We start from the raw sequence: 17326 nt of genomic DNA, 5'->3' as shown, positions 1-17326 counted from the left end.
AGGATTGGGTCAAAAATTACTTAGTTCTGTTGATATAATTTCAGAATGATTAATGTTTTTCTGCACTCAAGTTCTCTTGCTGTCTTTAATTGTCTAGAGAAGAGGATGTATCATCTTGTCAGGAACAAATGGATACTTTCAAACTCCTTGTAGAATCTTTAAAGAAATGGATGAACGAGACAACAGATAGGATTCCAGCTGTGCAACCATCTTTAAATACAGAGGATTTGAAGAAACCATTGGAAGATATTAGGGTGAGAGAGTGTATATAAGAAGGGATACTATTGCTAATGGAATTTTGGCAGCTGTTAATAACATGACAGCATGAAGTTAAAAGACAGGATTTTCAATTTGTTTCTAATATTGTGCAGTGTCATTTATATATATATGTTTTGGGGGGGAATATTCTTTTAATTGGCAGACATCAGGTGTTAGTATTTTCCATGCTGATACCCACTCCCCCATAGATTTTGTGGTGCCTTATATGCCACTTTCCCCCTTTTACTCTGCTAGAGTGAGGAGCTTGCCATATTCTAAAATACATAGCCGTCAGGATAGTAGAGCATGCAGTCTCACTGACACTGCCGGTAATACCATTCTTTGGGTTTTATGATGCATGACACAGGCCAAGAGCCCAGTATCTTCCCTAAAGACCTTGTGCATCCTTTTCTCCATGCTAAGTATTTCACATTATTTTTTTCCTTTTAAAAATGTAATGAACAAACTGAAATATTACATTTTGGTTACTCAGAAATTAGAAAAGGAATGGACTTTAAAAGCACCTGAAATTCAGAAAATGAAGAGCAAAGGAACATCATTATGTAACCTAATCAGTGCTGTGATTTCCCCTGCCAAATGCAGGGCAGCTTCAAAAGCAGGTATGCATTTGTATGATCAGCTAACCCCATTTATTGTAAATGTTCAATTTAAAAATAAAATTTCTTGCTTTTTGAATAAGTGTGACATCATTGGGTTTGCTTAGTAAACTTTGTGCTTTTGTAAAATCAGTCTCCCACATGGATACATTGATTGTCCCCTATTTGGCTTGACTGTCATTTACACTAAGGTTCTGGCAGTTTACATTTACTTTGACTCCTTTACACTCGCAGATTGATGTAAAGGGGCCTTAGTGTAAATGAGAATCAGGCCCTAAAGTCCTTGGTGTATTCACAGAACAGGCACAAAATGAGCAGTGGAAGTGCAAGCTTCTTCATCCCACCAATAAGCCTGTGTCTTATTAGTGGGACACTTCTGGAGGTAAAAGAGTGGTTTAGTCTGCATGCCCATTCAATGCTTGTCAAGGCTCCTTCCCCTCTCTGAACTCTAGGATACAGATGTGGGGACTTGCATGAAAGACACCCTACAATTATTCTTACCAGTTTATGTTAAAAGCTGCCACCACCGAAGTGTTACACAAAGAACAGGGGAAGTGCCCACTGGGAAACGTCTCTCCCCCAAATTATCCCCCCAAACCCTACACCCCCTTTCCTGGGGAAGGCTTGATAAAAATCCTCACCAATTTGCATAGGTGAACACAGACCCAAACCCTTGGATCTTAAGAACAATGAAAAAAACAATCAGGTTCTTAAAAGAAGAATTTTAATTAAAGAAAAAGTAAAAGAATCACCTCTGTAAAATCAGGATGGTAAATACCTTACAGGGTAATCAGATTCAAAACATAGAGAATCCCTCTAGGCAAAACCTTAAGTTACAAAAAGACACAAAAATAGGAATACACATTCTCTCCAGCACAACTTATTTTATCAGCCATTTAAACAAAACAGAATCTAATGCATATCTAACTAGATTGCTTACTAACTCTTTACAGGAGTTCTGACCTGCATTCCTGCTATGGTCCTGGCAAAAACATCACAGAGACAGAGAGGACCCTTTGTTTCCCCCCTCCAGCTTTAAAAGTATCTTGTCTCCTCATTGATCATTCTGGTCAGGTGCCAGCGAGTTTATCTTAGCTTTTTAACCCTTTACAGGTGAAAGGGTTTTTCCTCTGGCCAGGAGGGATTTAAAGGTGTTTACCCTTCCCTTTATATTTATGACAGTGCTTGATATCGCCTCTGAGTCTGCCAAGCAGTGCTAATTTAGACTCTAATGCTGCAGACACTTAGTCACATGCATACCTTTGCTCCATGAGTACTGTTGACATCAGTGAGATTGTTCATATATGTAAAGTTAGGCATGTGCTTGAGAATTTGCAGGATCGTGGCCTTTGTGGTGGTGAGAACACTTGTCCGTTTAAAAGATGAACTGAGATGAGCACGCTCATTTCACATGCAGTAGAGCACTTAACAGCAACTAGATAACAGCAGTTTTCAATAAACATAAACATGAGTTGGAGCTGAACCAACAATATGGAGGAGAAAGGACTCCCTATCGTATTAACATTCTCCTGAGCCAACCTATCCTGCCAGGTTGCAGCTTCAGCTTTTCTTTGTAAACTAATTTTAAAGAGAGAAAATCTCTGTATTTCAGAGTTTGAAGTATTACCCATCACAGTAGCATGTCAGTGCTTAAATGTTGGTTTGTTTTACAGATACGGGTAAATATTGTTAACCGGAATTTAAACAATTTGGGCAGAATATACATAGGGTGCCATAATGGCAAGAAAGACATTCTCAGTCAGGGCCCCTGACTTTCTGAACTTGCTTCTGGATATGGTCGAAAGAGGCTCTGACTTGTCAACCTTCAAAACATATCTTCTTAGAGCGGCTAGTGGGGAAAGGTGTATTGCTTGTGGGGCAATGTTTGGCAAGAGTGGGGCATTTTTTCTTCTTCTTTGCTGAAAATGGCGGTAGTTGCTTCTGGTTTTATCCTGGTTTGGTTTTTCAGTAAACTGTGAAGGGTACCTAGATCCTGGGATGGGAGACCTCTTTTTTTCTCTTTGCCCATGCATCCAAATAAATACACGGGACAGCAGTTAACAGCCAGTGTATTCCTCTGCTCTCACCAGGCAAGTGCAGTGTTGCAGATTACTTATAAATAACTGTAAATGCAAGAGCCCCTTGATGAGCAACGCTGCATATTCTTGGGGATTGTGTGGCAGGAGAGGAGTACGGGGATAGAAAACCTCTTTCTTAAGATGGTCAATACTTATTTTGTTGTATCTTTTATTTTGGAGAGTGCACATATATGGCCTGTTTCTGCTCCCCTTGAATCAACGGGGGCTTTGGCACTGGGAACAGAGTTGAGCCCATAATGGGCAGAGGTGCAGTCGTTAAATATCTGCAGTTCTTGCAGTCCAGATAAAAGTTGAAGCCCTGTTGTTACAAAAAAAAATTGTGAAAATGGTGTTCACTTGTAATCAGTATACAGTTTTATCAACTCATTGTTTTTCCTGATGAATATGGTTTTCTGTATGAAAAATGCAGATACCTGATATTCTGTTTATACTAGTGAAAATTCTCCAGGCAACAAAGCATAGACAGATCCCATCATTGTGTTATGGGGGCAAACAGTTTTCCTCCCTGATTTATTTTTTCTAACCATCCCACAGCTGCCACTGTTGTGGTACTCACTTTCCAGCTGGTGGTCAGGGATGAATGCACAGCCTTCTCCAAGGCAACCATTAATTCTGCTCCATTAATTGGTCATCTGGGTGTACTCCGTATACATGTAGTAAATACTGGAGGTGACTCTCCTTCCCCTCCTCATTTCTGTTTTGTGGTTTTCCTGCTTTCCAGAGGCCCAAGGTGGTTCCCAAACCTCTTTGAACAGTTTACAGAGATAATCCCACTGAAATCAATAGGACTACCTGTGTGAGTAGCTGCTCATCAGTGGGAGTAAAGGCTCTATAATCTGGCCCTGATTGTGGGGTCATTTGCACAACACCTGATCAAGATGAGTAGTATCTTACTGAGAGCCTGGCTCTGAGTGACTTGTCACACTGAAATCAATAGAAGTTGCCAGTAGACAACCTGGACTCAGTGTGAGTAAAGGTATCAGAATCTGGCCCTAAGAAGTAGTCTCTGATTTCAATGGGATGATGTGTAGGGTTCAGTTGTGCTTATAGTGCACAATCCACAGGAAAAGGTGGTGCAGATCAATGTAATAGATATGGAACAAACTAAATCAAAGATATATATCCCAAGTGTGATATGTCTGTGTGGCATTCCATGTTGTTTTAATATGATAAAGAGAGCTGCATTTCATATCTGAAACTGTTATTTTGTAAAGAATTGTGATTTTGGTGTGAAAAGGCCTCAAATATTCACAGAGGTTGGAGAACTGAAATTGCAGCTCCTGTGAGCACTGCATTGCTAATTTTCTCTCTCTCATCTGTAGGTGGAATAGTATTAAATGGTGAAGGAGCAACTTCAGGAACTCAAGGTTTCCTGACAAATAAAGGTGAATAATTACTAAATAAGATTCTCATATGTGACAAAGACATGTGATTGTGCACTAATGTGTTTAGTCATTGGCGTGGACCACTCTGGAAGATTAGGGTTTTTCAATAAGAAAAAATTACAATGTAATCCATAAATGTAAATAATTTAAACCAGAACTATAATGAGAAAGCAGATTTTTTTTGCAAAACTGTATTATCAATAACTATTTTTAATATTTCATTAAAGATGGAGGGCCAAATTCTCACTTCCCATTGCACAATATGCATAGCTCCAGAAAAGTGGTGTAAATATATATAACATACCTATTTAACATAAGCTGCAGTGTTCAGAAGAATCATGCAAGTGTGTCCATGCATAAATGGAAGTTTCAAAAATTGCTTAACAAGTACATCCACCCACCCACCCTCCCAGCATCTACTTGTACCGCGTGTGTGATGTACCCCATCTCCAGAACAAACTATTTTATTTCGATTCTGCGTACAAGAGTTATATATTCACTTTGTATGTAAGCCTGGATAGATCCGTACTCCGTTTTAGGTCTACAGTGTCCACTCTTACCAAACTACCGTCTACTCAGCTCTCTCAGTAACACAATACTTCCACAGCGGTTCTTGTGTACATAGGTGCCGACTCCGTGGGTGCACCAAGACTCAAGCACCCATGGAAAAAATAGTGGGTGCTCAACACACACCCACCACAGCTGTTTGGCGGCTGGCAGGAGATGCTTGGAGGAGGGTGAAGAGCAGTGGGTGGGTGGCAGGGCTTTGGGGGAGGGGGTGCAGCCGGGATGGGAAGAGGCGGAGCAAGGGCAGGTCCTCAGGGGAAAGGGCGGAGTGGGAGCGGGGCCTTGGACAGAGCAGAGGTGGAGCACCTACCAGGAAAAATAAAAGTCAGCACTTATACTTGTGTATGATCAGAATTAGGGAGCAAATGCTTTCTGGAGGCATTTTCTCTGCTACATTTATGATGTTCAAGTATTTGTGAGTTTCAAACCAGAATTTGGCCCTAAATATTTACAATATTACAATACTCCTTAATTTAGCTACTAAATATTTTACTTTTTCAAAAATGAAATGTAATCACTATAATGTTAAGGATATTTTATTGATAATCGAACTACGTCCAAACATATGTACAACTTTATAGTTTGAAACTTTAAGATAAAATTTGCCATTTCAGAAGCTCTTATAGAATATGTACTAAAATGATGTCATTCATAAGTAAGGTTACGATTTGGTCATGGAGGTCTGTGACTTCAGCCCGCAGCGGCTGGGAGTTGCAGGGTACCCCTAGCTCCCGTGGTGGCCTGGAGCTGCAGGGGACCCCTGCCGCCCGCAGTGGCAGGGGTCCCCCACAGCTCCCCAGATACCGTGGGCAGTGGGGGATCCCTGGCAGCTCCTCAGCCAGCACGGGAATCCCCCACAGATCCGCAGTTCCTGCGGGCAGGGGAATCTCCCAGAGCTCCTCAGTCCCCACGGGCAGCGAGAGATCCCCTGCAGTTCCTCAGTCCCCTCAGGGGAGATCCTCCATAGCTCCCCAGCTGCTGCAAGCAGCAGGGGAACCCCCGCAACTCCCCCACCTGGGGGGAATCCCCCAGAGCTCCCCAGTCCCCAGGTTGCGGGGGATCCCCTGCAACTCCCCAGCTGCCACAGGCCGGGGTCCCTCCCAGCCATAGGGGAGGGGCCGCAGCTCCCAGCCACAACAGGGCAGGATGCAGGACCTTCCTCCCTCCCCTTTTTGTCATGGACATTTTTAGTAAAAACAGATCATGGCTTCCATGAATTTTTGTTAATTGCCCATGACCTGTCTGTGACTTTTACTAAAAATGTCCATGACAAATCTGTAGCCTTATTCATAAGTAGTGTTGCCATGTTAAGTTTAAACTAGGGCTGTTGATTAATCGCAGTTAACTTACGCGATTAACTAAAAAAAATTAATCACAATTAAAAAAATTAATCGCGATTAATTGAAGTTTACATTGCACTGTTAAACAATAGACTACCAATTGAAATTTACTAAATATTTGTGGATGTTTTTCTACATTTTCAAATGTATTGATTTCAATTATAACACAGAATACAAAGTGTACAGTGCTCACATATCATTTTTTATTACAAATATTTGCACTGTAAAAATGATAAACAAAATAATTCTGCATTTACAAATGCAGAATTATGTACAAAAAGGTACAAAAATAACTGCATTCAAAAATAAAACAATGGAAAACCTTAGAGACTATGAGTCCACTCAGTCCTACTTCTTTTTCAGACAATCACTCAGACAAACAAGTTAGTTTACAATTGCTAAATGCTGCCTGCTTCTTATTTACATTGTCACCTGAAAGTGAGAACAGGCATTTGTGTGACAGTTTTGTAGCCGGCATTGTAAGGTATTTACGTCCCAGATATGGTAAACTTTCGTATGCCCCTTCATGCTTCGGCCACCATTCCAGAGCACCATTCCATGCTTCCGTGTTGATGACGCTTGTTAAAAAAATAATGCATCAGTTAAATTTGTGACTGAACTCCTTGGGGGAGAATTGTATGTCTCCTGCTCTGTTTTACCCACATCCTGCCATATATTACATGTTATAGCAGTCTCAGATGATGACCCAGCACATGTTCATTTTAAGAACACTTTTACAGCAGATTGGACAAAACACAAAGAAGGTACCAATGTAAGATTTCTAAAGATAGCTGCAGCACTCGACCCAAAGTTTAAGAATCTGAAGTGCCTTCCAAAATCTGAGAGGGACGAGGTGCAGAGCATGCTTTTAGAAGTCTTAAAAGAGCAACAGAGCCCAAACCAGTTTCTGTGGAAACTACAAAAAAGACCAAAAAACCACCAAAAAAGAAAATCAACTTTCTGCTGGTGGCATCTGACTCAGATGAAGAAAATGAACATGCGTCGGTCCGCACTGCTTTGGATTGTTATCAAGCAAAACCTGTCATCAGCATGGACGCATGTCCTCTGGAATGGTGGTTGAAGCATGAAAGGACATATGATCTTTAGTACATCTGGCACGTAAATATCTTGTGATGCTGTCTACAACAGTGCTACACGAACACCTGTTCTCACTTTTAGGTGACATTATAAACAAGAAGCAGGCAGCATTGTCTCCTGCAATTGTAAACAAACTTGTTTGTCTGAGTGATTGGCTGAACAAGAAGTAGGACTGAGTGGACTCATAGACTCTAAAGTTTTCCATTGTTTTATTTTTGAATGCAGTTATTTTTGTACATAATTCTGCATTTGTAAGTTCAACTTTCATGATAAAGTGATTGCACTACAGTACTTTTATTAGGTGAATTGAAAAATACTATTTCTTTTATTTTTTACAGTGCAAATATTTGTAATCAAAAAGTAAGATAAAGTGAACACTGTACATTTTGTATTCTGTGTTGTAATTAAAATCAATATATTTGAAAATGTAGAAAACATCCAAACATATTTAAATAAATGGTATTCTATTGTTTAACAGCAGGATTAATCGTGATTAATATTTTAATTGCTTGACAGCCCTAGTTTAAACTACAAGTGGTCATAACATATTCAACTGTCTCAGTGTATTACATAGATTTTTTTTCCATGGCTTAGCTATTGTAATTTCAGATATTTCTGAAGTCCTGTACAGAAGTCCTTCAAAAGGCCTATATTTTTTAACATATATTTCCCCCACTTCCTCCCACAGAACTGACAGCTGTTCAACAGGCTATGTCAGATGTAAATCACAGTTACGAAGATTTGGGAGCTTTACTGAAGGAAAAGGTTTCAGAACTGGAAAGCATGCTTTCGAAGATGCAAAATGTTCAAGAAGAATCAAACTCAGTGATGCAGTGGTTGCAAAAAATGGATAAGACTGCTGCAAGCTGGGAAGCAGCTCCTACTGATAGTGAAGCTGTTAGAGCACAAGTAGAAGAACATAAGGTACTCTGTGTATATGAAGCAAACTGTCAATTAAGGACCATGTGAAATTTTAAACAGAATTCCCTGTTGAAATTAGTGGGGTAGTTCTTCTGAATAATTGATGCCACAATACAGCCCCATATTAGCACAATATAGAGAGATTTTTTTTAAGTCCCATAAATATGCCAAACAAGGGCAGAGCAAATCTGGCAAAATGTATAGCTAAAATAAAAGAAGAGGAATTGTTCATGTCAGAATAATTTTGAATACAAATTTAAATAGATGAGGGTGTACTGATCATGCAACATCCCTTCGATTTTTGCATGAGTTTATTTGCTTGCACATAAGACTTGAAGGGCTCTATCTAACAGAAAGCCATTTCTGCAACTGCTAGTCCACTACAGCTCCACAGATCTTTTACACTGTGGTGCTGCAGAGACTTACTCTACAGGTAGGCAGCGATTTCCTCGCAGTCGTCGTGTCATACTTGTTAATTTATATGGCCATTCAAGATCCCCCCCCGTTAAAATTATTATAAGAGAATTGCTAAAGCAGCACTAGGCTCCCAGCCCTCCTCATCACTGGGGACAGAAGTTCCCCATCTCCTCTCTGACAATGATAGGTAGGGTAAGAGCATGCATATTGTGTATGGGTGCACATTTAAAGGGAAATGCACTCTGCCTCTGTGTACAACTACTAAAAGGAAAAATCCTGCCCTCACCTGTGACTGTGAACATCCAGTATTTTACTGAGGTTGCAGTGAACGAAAACAAAATTTGACCCAATTTGTATACTTTTTCAGAATTAGTTGGTCAGCATTAAATGTTCATAACTTTACATCTGGTGACCAGAATTTCCTCAGATTAGACTGGTATTCAGCCCTAAAAATGAAACCAAGTTTTGAAAAGATGTGCTCATTTGTTTCTAAAACTGAACATTCAGAAATAACAAGCACTGGGGCCTCCTTAACTCATATGTACTTAAAGTAGTGTGTCTGTGCGCACATAAATAAATGAGTACTTAGCCTGGATGGAGTCTTGCCATTGATTTCACTGTGCTTTGAAGTGGGCCCTAATTACAGAGTTTACTAAAGACAGAGAGACCTCAGCTTGTCCTTGCCGACTTTGCCTGGAAGGAATAGAATCAGGGACTTTTCTTTTGTCTTTTTCTTTCTTTAAAAATGGGTGGAAATTTAATGTAAAAATCATTCTAATGTTGTGTTAAGCACTCAAAAGTCAGGAAATAGGAAAGATAAAGCTGAATGCACAATTTTAACTCTGGTTACTTGTAGTTTTAGATGCAGTTTGGGGATCACACTGACCAGTAATGGGTTCTGTCACTGCCTGCCTTCTCCCCTGGGTGTGTCTGGACCCTGATTGTCATACCCAACTCACATTAATATATATTCCTTCTTTTGAAACGTTTCTTTTAGTGCATTTAGGTAAACAACATTTTGCACTATAATACAGCATTTTGGCTATTATAGAATATTTATACTAGAACCTTTTTACCCTCTTGGGGCTAAGTATAGGGATTACTCACTTTTGTCATGTATAGGAGCTCCTGTGGGGATTTCAATCTCAGTGGTGGGAGCAGGACTTGTTCAGGCTAGGAAGTTTGCCACATGAGGAGAGATTAATAAAACTGGGACTTTTCAGCTTGGAAAAGAGACGACTAAGGGGGGATATGAAAGAGGTCTATAAAATCATGACTGGTGTGGAGAAAGTAAATAAGGAAGTGTTATTTACTCCTTCTCATAGTACAAGAACTAGGGGTCACCAAATGAAATTAATAGGCAGCAGGTTTAAAACAAACAAAAGGAAGTATTTTTTCACACAACGCAGAGTCAACCTCTGGAACTCCTTGCCAGAGGATGTTGTGAAGGCCAAGACTATAACAGGATTCAGAAAAGAACTAGATAAGTTAATGGAGGATAGGTCCATCAATGGCTATTAACCAGGATGGAGTCCCTAGCCTCTGTTTGCCAGAAACTAGGAATGGGCAACAGAGGATAGATCACTTGGTGATTACCTGTTCTGTACATTCCCTCTGGGGTACCTGGCTTTGGAAGACAGGTTACTGGGCTAGATGGACCTCCGGTCTGACACAGTATGGCCGTTCTTATGTTCTATGGGGATTTGAGGACCTAGTTTATATGAGTTCTCCTCATTCCAGGGTCCTCTGCCACTGTTGTTAATATTAGGGATTTTACAGCAGTCCACTGCTTGTTTTTAATAAAATGGCCTGTCACTGTATACATGACCAACCTTTGTAAAGTTCTTTGAGACTTGAAAAGCACTGTGTAAGTCCTAGATATAATTATGAGGATTTTTGTGTTTGTCATAATCATATTTTGGAATTAAAAAGATTTGTGCAATATTTTTAGTTTTCTGCTTACTTAAATTTATTGTTTTACTTCTTTGTAGTTATTTGAAACAGAATTGAAGCAAAGTGAAAATAAAGTACAGGAGCTGAAGGACAAAGTGACAGAGCTGTTGGAGAAGAATCCAAATTCTCCTGAGGCACCCAAATGGAAACAGATGTTTGATAAAATAGGTATTGCAATGTACTTGTACTCGGGCTCAGACTGATTTTGAAATTGCTACATTTTTAGTCATTTCAGCATACCACCAGTCACTTTTGATTATCTTGAATTATCAGAATTTTGATTATCTTGCCTGTTTTCTCATAAACGCTGCTCAAAATTCCACTTTCTGCACAATATTGTAAATCTAGAGTCTGAAGTCAGTGAACTTACTCTGATTTATACTGGTGCAACAGAGAGCACAATTTGCCCCCCTGTTCTTAGAGGCTTTATAATTTATCCATTTCAAACTCTGTGAGGCTAAGCTTGAAGGTCAGTTGTTGATGCATATACTGACACCTTTTGTAAGGATATGAAGAAAATTATCTTGGACAAATCAATTTCTAGAGCATTAGTATAATATAAAGAGCACTTGGGGCTGTTTTTAAAGCTTTCCTTCATGCTGTTTTTCCATGCCCTAGTGGGCTTTTGTCATGTATGGTTTTTAGTGGCTTATTGCCATTTTCCAAAACAGATTCCTTAAATTTTGCCCCCCAAAATTTAAATTTCCAATTTTGGACAATAGCCACTGAAGTTATGCCCTATATACTTTTCACATTTTTCAAAAAATGGATTTTTTATGTTTTAAAATAAAGTTTAGTTTTGCAATCGCTCACTGATTTTAATATACATTTCTATAATATCAGTATTTATTCCAATGGTGGTAAAATGTTAGATTGGAAAAATTATGAAGGAGCTCAGAACAGGTCCAAAGCCCATATGATTTGAAAGAGAATTAAAACAGCGCAAGCAGGGCTCAGAGAGAAGTGGCACAGTAGGAAGGTGGAGCAAAGGCATTACATATAGGCAAAGATGACGTGAAAGAGGAGAAACATAAGGTAGATTTGAGCGATTACACAAGGAACATAAGAAGAATCCAAAGAACATGAGTAGGAAATAAAACATTAGTGCCAAGGAGAAAATAAAACAGCGCCAAGAAGAAAGCATAGAAAGAATCAGAGTACCACAGAAGGAGGTGACAGAGTAGAAGAGCTACACAAAAGGGGATAGAGAAACAAGAGCTGGAGAGGGATAGGAATGGCTTATAGGAGCAGAGAGCGTGTCCGACATAGAGGAATTAATGTAACACAGAACTGAACCTAGTAATAGCAATAAAGCTACGCTGTTTCACACCAACTGATTTGGTACAGCTACTTATTTTGAGTTCTTACTAATTAATTTTAGAGGCATTTTTAATAACTTCCTTATCCCTTATTTTATGTTAGCCATAGGTCTTACTAGTGCCTGGTGGAACACTGGCAGCTCCACTAATGAAAATTGCCATGATACAGGAACTCCTCATTTAATGTCGTCCCGGTTAACGTTGTTGTTTCGTCCCTGATCTATTAGTGAACATTCTCATTTAAAGGTGCACAGTGTTTCCTTATAACACTGTTTGGCCATGGGGGGTTGAAACCAGGGTGGGCTGGCAGCCCCCCAGCGCCTCCCACCCCGCAGCCAGTCCCATGGATCGGATCAGAAACTCCCCCCTCCTTCCCCGTACTTCCCACCTGCAGCCATCAGCTGTTTCGTGGCTTTCAGGAGGCTCTGGCGGGGGGAAGGGGGAGGAGCGAGGATGTGGTGCACATCCTTCCCCCTCCCCCCCAGAGCCTCCTGAATGCCCTGAAACAGCTGATGGCTGCAGGTCGGAGGCGCGCAGCCTCCCCGCTCCCCCAAACCTCCTGCCCACAGCAATCAGCTGTTCCATGGTGTTCAGGAGGCTGGGGGGAAGAGGGAAGGAATGAGGAAGCAGCATGCTCGTGGGGAGGGAGTGGAGTGGGGGTGGGCCTGGGGCAGAGGCGGGGGTTGAGCACCCGCCGGCACTTTGGAAAGTCGGCGCCTGTGCAGCCGTACATGCGCTGTCCGGAGGAGGGAGTGGTGCGCTCCAGCGGGATAGCGTGGGTTCATCATCACATTAAGTTTCCTCAGAGAAGTGTTTGCAGCCTCTGCTGTGTGTCTATTGTGTCTCCTCCCTCCTGCCTTCCTCAGTGCTGCCTTGTAGAGTGTGAGGCTACATTAACCCTTGAGGGCTCAGCTGAGTGCTAGTTCACCATTTAACAGCAAGGCTTTCCTTGGGAAATAGCCCACCTGATATCAACACGGTTGCTTTAGGAGAAGCTCAGGGAATTCATGAGCAGGGCCGCAGACAATCCTCTGATTAGTGACTGCAGGGAGATTTGGGGAAAGGGGAGTTGCTGCTAACATGCATGAGCAAGAAACAGAAGGGGCTCAAGGAACTGACCTAGGATATTGTTGCAGTGGCCCTGTGCAAGTCTGTTTTAAACATAATGGTGGAGGGCTACGTATCACTCTTCATTCAGATTGGGGCAGAAACTACTATAGGAGATTATAGTAAACAGCCATTGTTGTTTACGTTGCATCAGTACAAGTACAGTTTTCCCTGAACATTTCTAGCTCGTTGTGATTGTTCAGTATCACCCAGCATCATGAGTCAAAAATGCCCAGCAAGTGATAGTGGAGTGCCTAGTAGTAGTAGTACCACTAGCCGTAAGAAAACCATTACTTTGGGTACTAAATTAGACGTTTTCATAATTCTAACAAGATCAGGGCTAGTGCTCAATGTGTAATACCACTTAGTGCTATTAAAATAAGTCAATCGTGAAGTAGTTTGATGGAAAACATGAAGCGTCTTCTCTCAGTGTGGATAGAGGACCAAAACCAGCAGAACATACCTCTAAGTTTGCTAGTGATACAAGCTGAGGCAAACAGGTTGTATGACAATTTGAAGAAAGACCAAGGTGAAGGATCACAGACAGAGACGTTCACGGCAAGTCGGGGATGGTTTGATCGGTTCAAGAGGCTCTTCCACTTGCATAACATCAAGATGTCCGGTGCGGTGGCTAGTGCCGATACTGCAGCAGCTAAAAAATTCCCCGACTATCTCAAGAAAATAATTGAGGAAGGTGAGCCTTCAATGTTGATGAAAGCAGGGCCTCTACTGGAAGAGGATGCTTGAACGGACTTACATTTCCTGAGAGGAGAAGACAGTGCCCGGATTTAAAGAAGCTAAAGACCGCCTAGTCTTGTTTCTAGCTGGTAATGCTGCCGGAGACACGAAGATGAAACCACTGACAGTGTACCAATCTGAAACTCCACGAGCTCTCAAGGGATTTTAAAAGGAATACCTTCTGGTCATTTGGAGATCCAATAAGAAGGCATGGATAACTGGAGCTATTTTTTCAGAATGGCTGACTTTCTATGCCGTCCCTGTGTGGAAGGAATACCGTGCCAAGGAAAATCTTGATTTCAAGATTTTATTACTTATTGATAATGCAGTGGCTCATCCAATCAACATGGAGGACCTGTGCAAAAATGTCAAAAGTGTCTTTCTGCCACCTAACACCACATCACTCATCCAACCCATGGACCAAGGAGCCATTGCTGCATTTAAGGCTTATTACTTACGCTGTACTTTTGACCAGCTCCTCAGAGGCACCAATGGGGAAGGCATGCCTACAATTCAGCAATTTTGGCATGACTACAACATTCACAAGTCCATTGGTAACTTCGGTGAGTCCTGGGCTGAAGTCACTCAGGCACGCATGAACAGTGTGTGGGGGAAGCTGTGGCATGAATGTGTCAGTGACTTAACAGGATTTAAAGATGTTGTCCCCGTTATGAAGAAAGATATCCTCAGCTTGGCCAAGAAAGCAGGTTTTGTTGAGGTGGAAGAAGCCGACGTTACACAACTTCTGCAATCACACGGAGAAGAACTAACCAATGAAGATCTGATGGAACTAGAGGTGATGAGAGCAATGGAAGAAGTGGGCCAAGAAGTAAAAGAAGACCAACCCATCGAAATTTGACTCCCAAAAACCTTTCTGAAGCTTTCCAAATGATTGAAGCTGGCTTGCAAATCCTTAGTGACGACTATCCTAACAGGGAACACAGCTCTAAAATGATTAGGGGAGTTTGTCATGTAATGAACTGCTATAAAGAAATTTACCAAGGGGGGAAAAAAAGGAAAGCAAAATAACAATCTCTAGGTGTGTTTTTTCAAGTTGGGAAACTTCAGCAAGAGGAGCACCTGGATGATCCCCCCTCTTCCACCCTCTGACTCCACCACCTCACCCACATTTCACAATCATCATTGCTGAGTACAGTATTAAATTGTTTAAAATTGTTTAAAACTTATACCTGTATTACATTGTTGGTTTAAAATCGTTTAAAACTTTTACTATATATGTATATAATGTCTTTTGTCTGGCAAAAAAAATGTCCCTGGAACCTAATCCCCCCTATTTACATTAATTCTTATGGGGAGATTGTATTCGCTTAACATTGTTTGGCTTAAAGTCGCATTTTTAAAGAACATAACTACAACGTTAAGCAAGGAGTTACTGTAATGATTTCTGCAGAAATATAGTACCTATATTGTTTTACTTCAATTGCAGTGTAATTCAGAAGTTCGTAATAAAAAGTTCAAAGGAGCATTTATATCCATCTGTCTTACCTAGCTAGCTCATCTCTGTTTAAGAAGAAAGACTAAGGGTAACATTTTCAAAAACACCTAAGTGACTGAGGAACCTACGGTAAGTCCAATTTTCAAAAGTCACTTAGGCACTTTGGCTCTTAAGTCTCATTGACTTTCAATGGGGACATAGGCTCCCAGGTGACTCACACTTTAAAAATGCGACTTCGGCTTTTAGGTCACGTAGGTGCTTTTGAAAATGTTAATATTTAAGTCTAAATTTGAGCTCTTGGATTTATTTGATGGGATGGTGACTTAGTCCTGCAGATACATGTGGTATTTACTGTGCTGAAAATTCCCCACATAACTAAATTAATCAGAGGGCTTACATTGAGGTATTCACTATGGGTCTAATCAAAGAAGAGTGCAAATATATTGTATATTCTGAGTCATTGCACCAAGGAATCTGGTGTTAATATGCACAAAGCATGGTAGTGTTATTAGAAAGAACTGTTTATATATTTTGTATACAATCTTATATCTTACAGACATACATGCAATATGTTATTAAAATTATCTCTATTTTATGATAGATTCCAAATGGAAAGAACTCAATCAGGTTACAGCTGACAGACGACAAAATCTTGAAGAGTCCTCAAATTACCTGACCCAGTTCCAGACAACAGAAGCTCAGTTAAAGCAGTGGCTTATCGAGAAAGAGCTCATGATCAGTGTGCTTGGACCACTGTCAATTGACCCAAATATGCTGAATACACAGAAGCAGCAGGTCCAGGTGAGTTTTGGTTGCTAATATATGTTAAATGAATAACACTTTCTGATCCCTTTGCTAAGGTGCTTTTCATTTGAACTTAGTGTACACCACAGCAGAAATTTGTTACTACAAATTATCAGTGAACATCATAACTAACTTAGTTCAGATGGCTACAATATTCACACACATACACACAGACAACAAACAAAAACAACAGTAAATATTGTAACTAATTTAGTTCAGATGTCTACAGTATTCACACACACACACACACATAGAAAGACAACAAACAAAAACAAAAAAACCCCAAAAGAACAAAGAAAGATCAAAAGATGTAAAAAATGTGCAGAACACAGGGAGATACCTGATAATACTGAGCCTCAAATAAACGTTTCTGTTTTAACCATGTTGTGGTTTAACCATACTGTTGTCAAATGGTCTTTTGAAGTTTTATTAATTTGAGTGTGTAAGTTGCTAATAACTTTTTATGACCAGTTCTCTTACAAAATTTATATTGTTTAGAAAGTGCTCTTTTGAGGTTTTGTTCCTTTGATTGTGCCTGTAGCTAATAAACATTTGAAAACAAGTAAAATGCAGGACTGAGAAAAGGCAGTTATAATTTACACACTGAGAAACAAAGAAGGAAGTGAAAGTATAGGGAAAATCCTCTAGTTACAGAAATAGAGCGAAATGTGACCGCATACACCAGTAAAAAGAAATCATAGTTAAATCACACAAAGGACAGAGTAACAGCCATGTTAGTCTGTATCCGCAAAAAGAAAAGGAGTACTTGTGGCACCTTAGAGACTCTAAGGTGCCACAAGTACTCCTTTTCCTTCTTCACACAAAGTAGCAGAAGCTAAGAATTTTGATTCAAAACATTGCTGTTCCTGCCAGTTAATCTAAACCATGAGGAGATGTTATAATCCTATTTTGCACAAAATGTGATTGAAACTGACATTTCCATGTAAGTTATCAGTGATTAGAAGAGAGTTTAAAAAATGAACTTTCTTGTAATACCTTTATGAAAAAAATTAGTCAGTCTGTAAACAAACAACAAAAATTAAAAATCTAGACAGCCAGCATGAGTCTATTAGGTATCACTTAGCAGTCATTAAAAGTTGAGCCTTATATGCCTTCAAAAGGAAAGGTTTGCAATATCTGTAAAATGAAACTGTCATATATGTCCCTTCTTCTCTAAGCATTGTGACTTATTGCCAAAAAAATTAATACTAAGAGCCACAGATATAACCTTTAATAAATCTTACAAT

At 40.2% G+C, this 17326-nt stretch overlaps 1 protein-coding gene across 19 annotated transcripts in view; it reads left to right on the top strand.

The window, feature by feature from the left end:
* Positions 1-17326, top strand: part of DST (dystonin) — a 471547-nt gene that overhangs the window by 351303 nt on the left and 102918 nt on the right. For all 19 annotated transcript variants that reach the window (XM_073336274.2, XM_078852094.1, XM_078852090.1 and 16 more), the window contains 6 exons: positions 98-254; positions 752-878; positions 4297-4359; positions 8053-8288; positions 10694-10823; positions 15877-16076. In XM_073336274.2, the coding sequence (XP_073192375.2) occupies positions 98-254; positions 752-878; positions 4297-4359; positions 8053-8288; positions 10694-10823; positions 15877-16076 (913 nt within the window). The remainder of the gene's footprint in view (positions 1-97; positions 255-751; positions 879-4296; positions 4360-8052; positions 8289-10693; positions 10824-15876; positions 16077-17326) is intronic.

This window comes from Lepidochelys kempii, chromosome 3 (genome assembly GCF_965140285.1).
Source record: "Lepidochelys kempii isolate rLepKem1 chromosome 3, rLepKem1.hap1, whole genome shotgun sequence".
In the NCBI taxonomy this organism is placed as follows: Eukaryota; Metazoa; Chordata; order Testudines; family Cheloniidae; genus Lepidochelys; species Lepidochelys kempii.
Note: the sequence above shows the minus strand (reverse complement) of the source record. Positions and strands in the feature narration are given on the sequence as shown.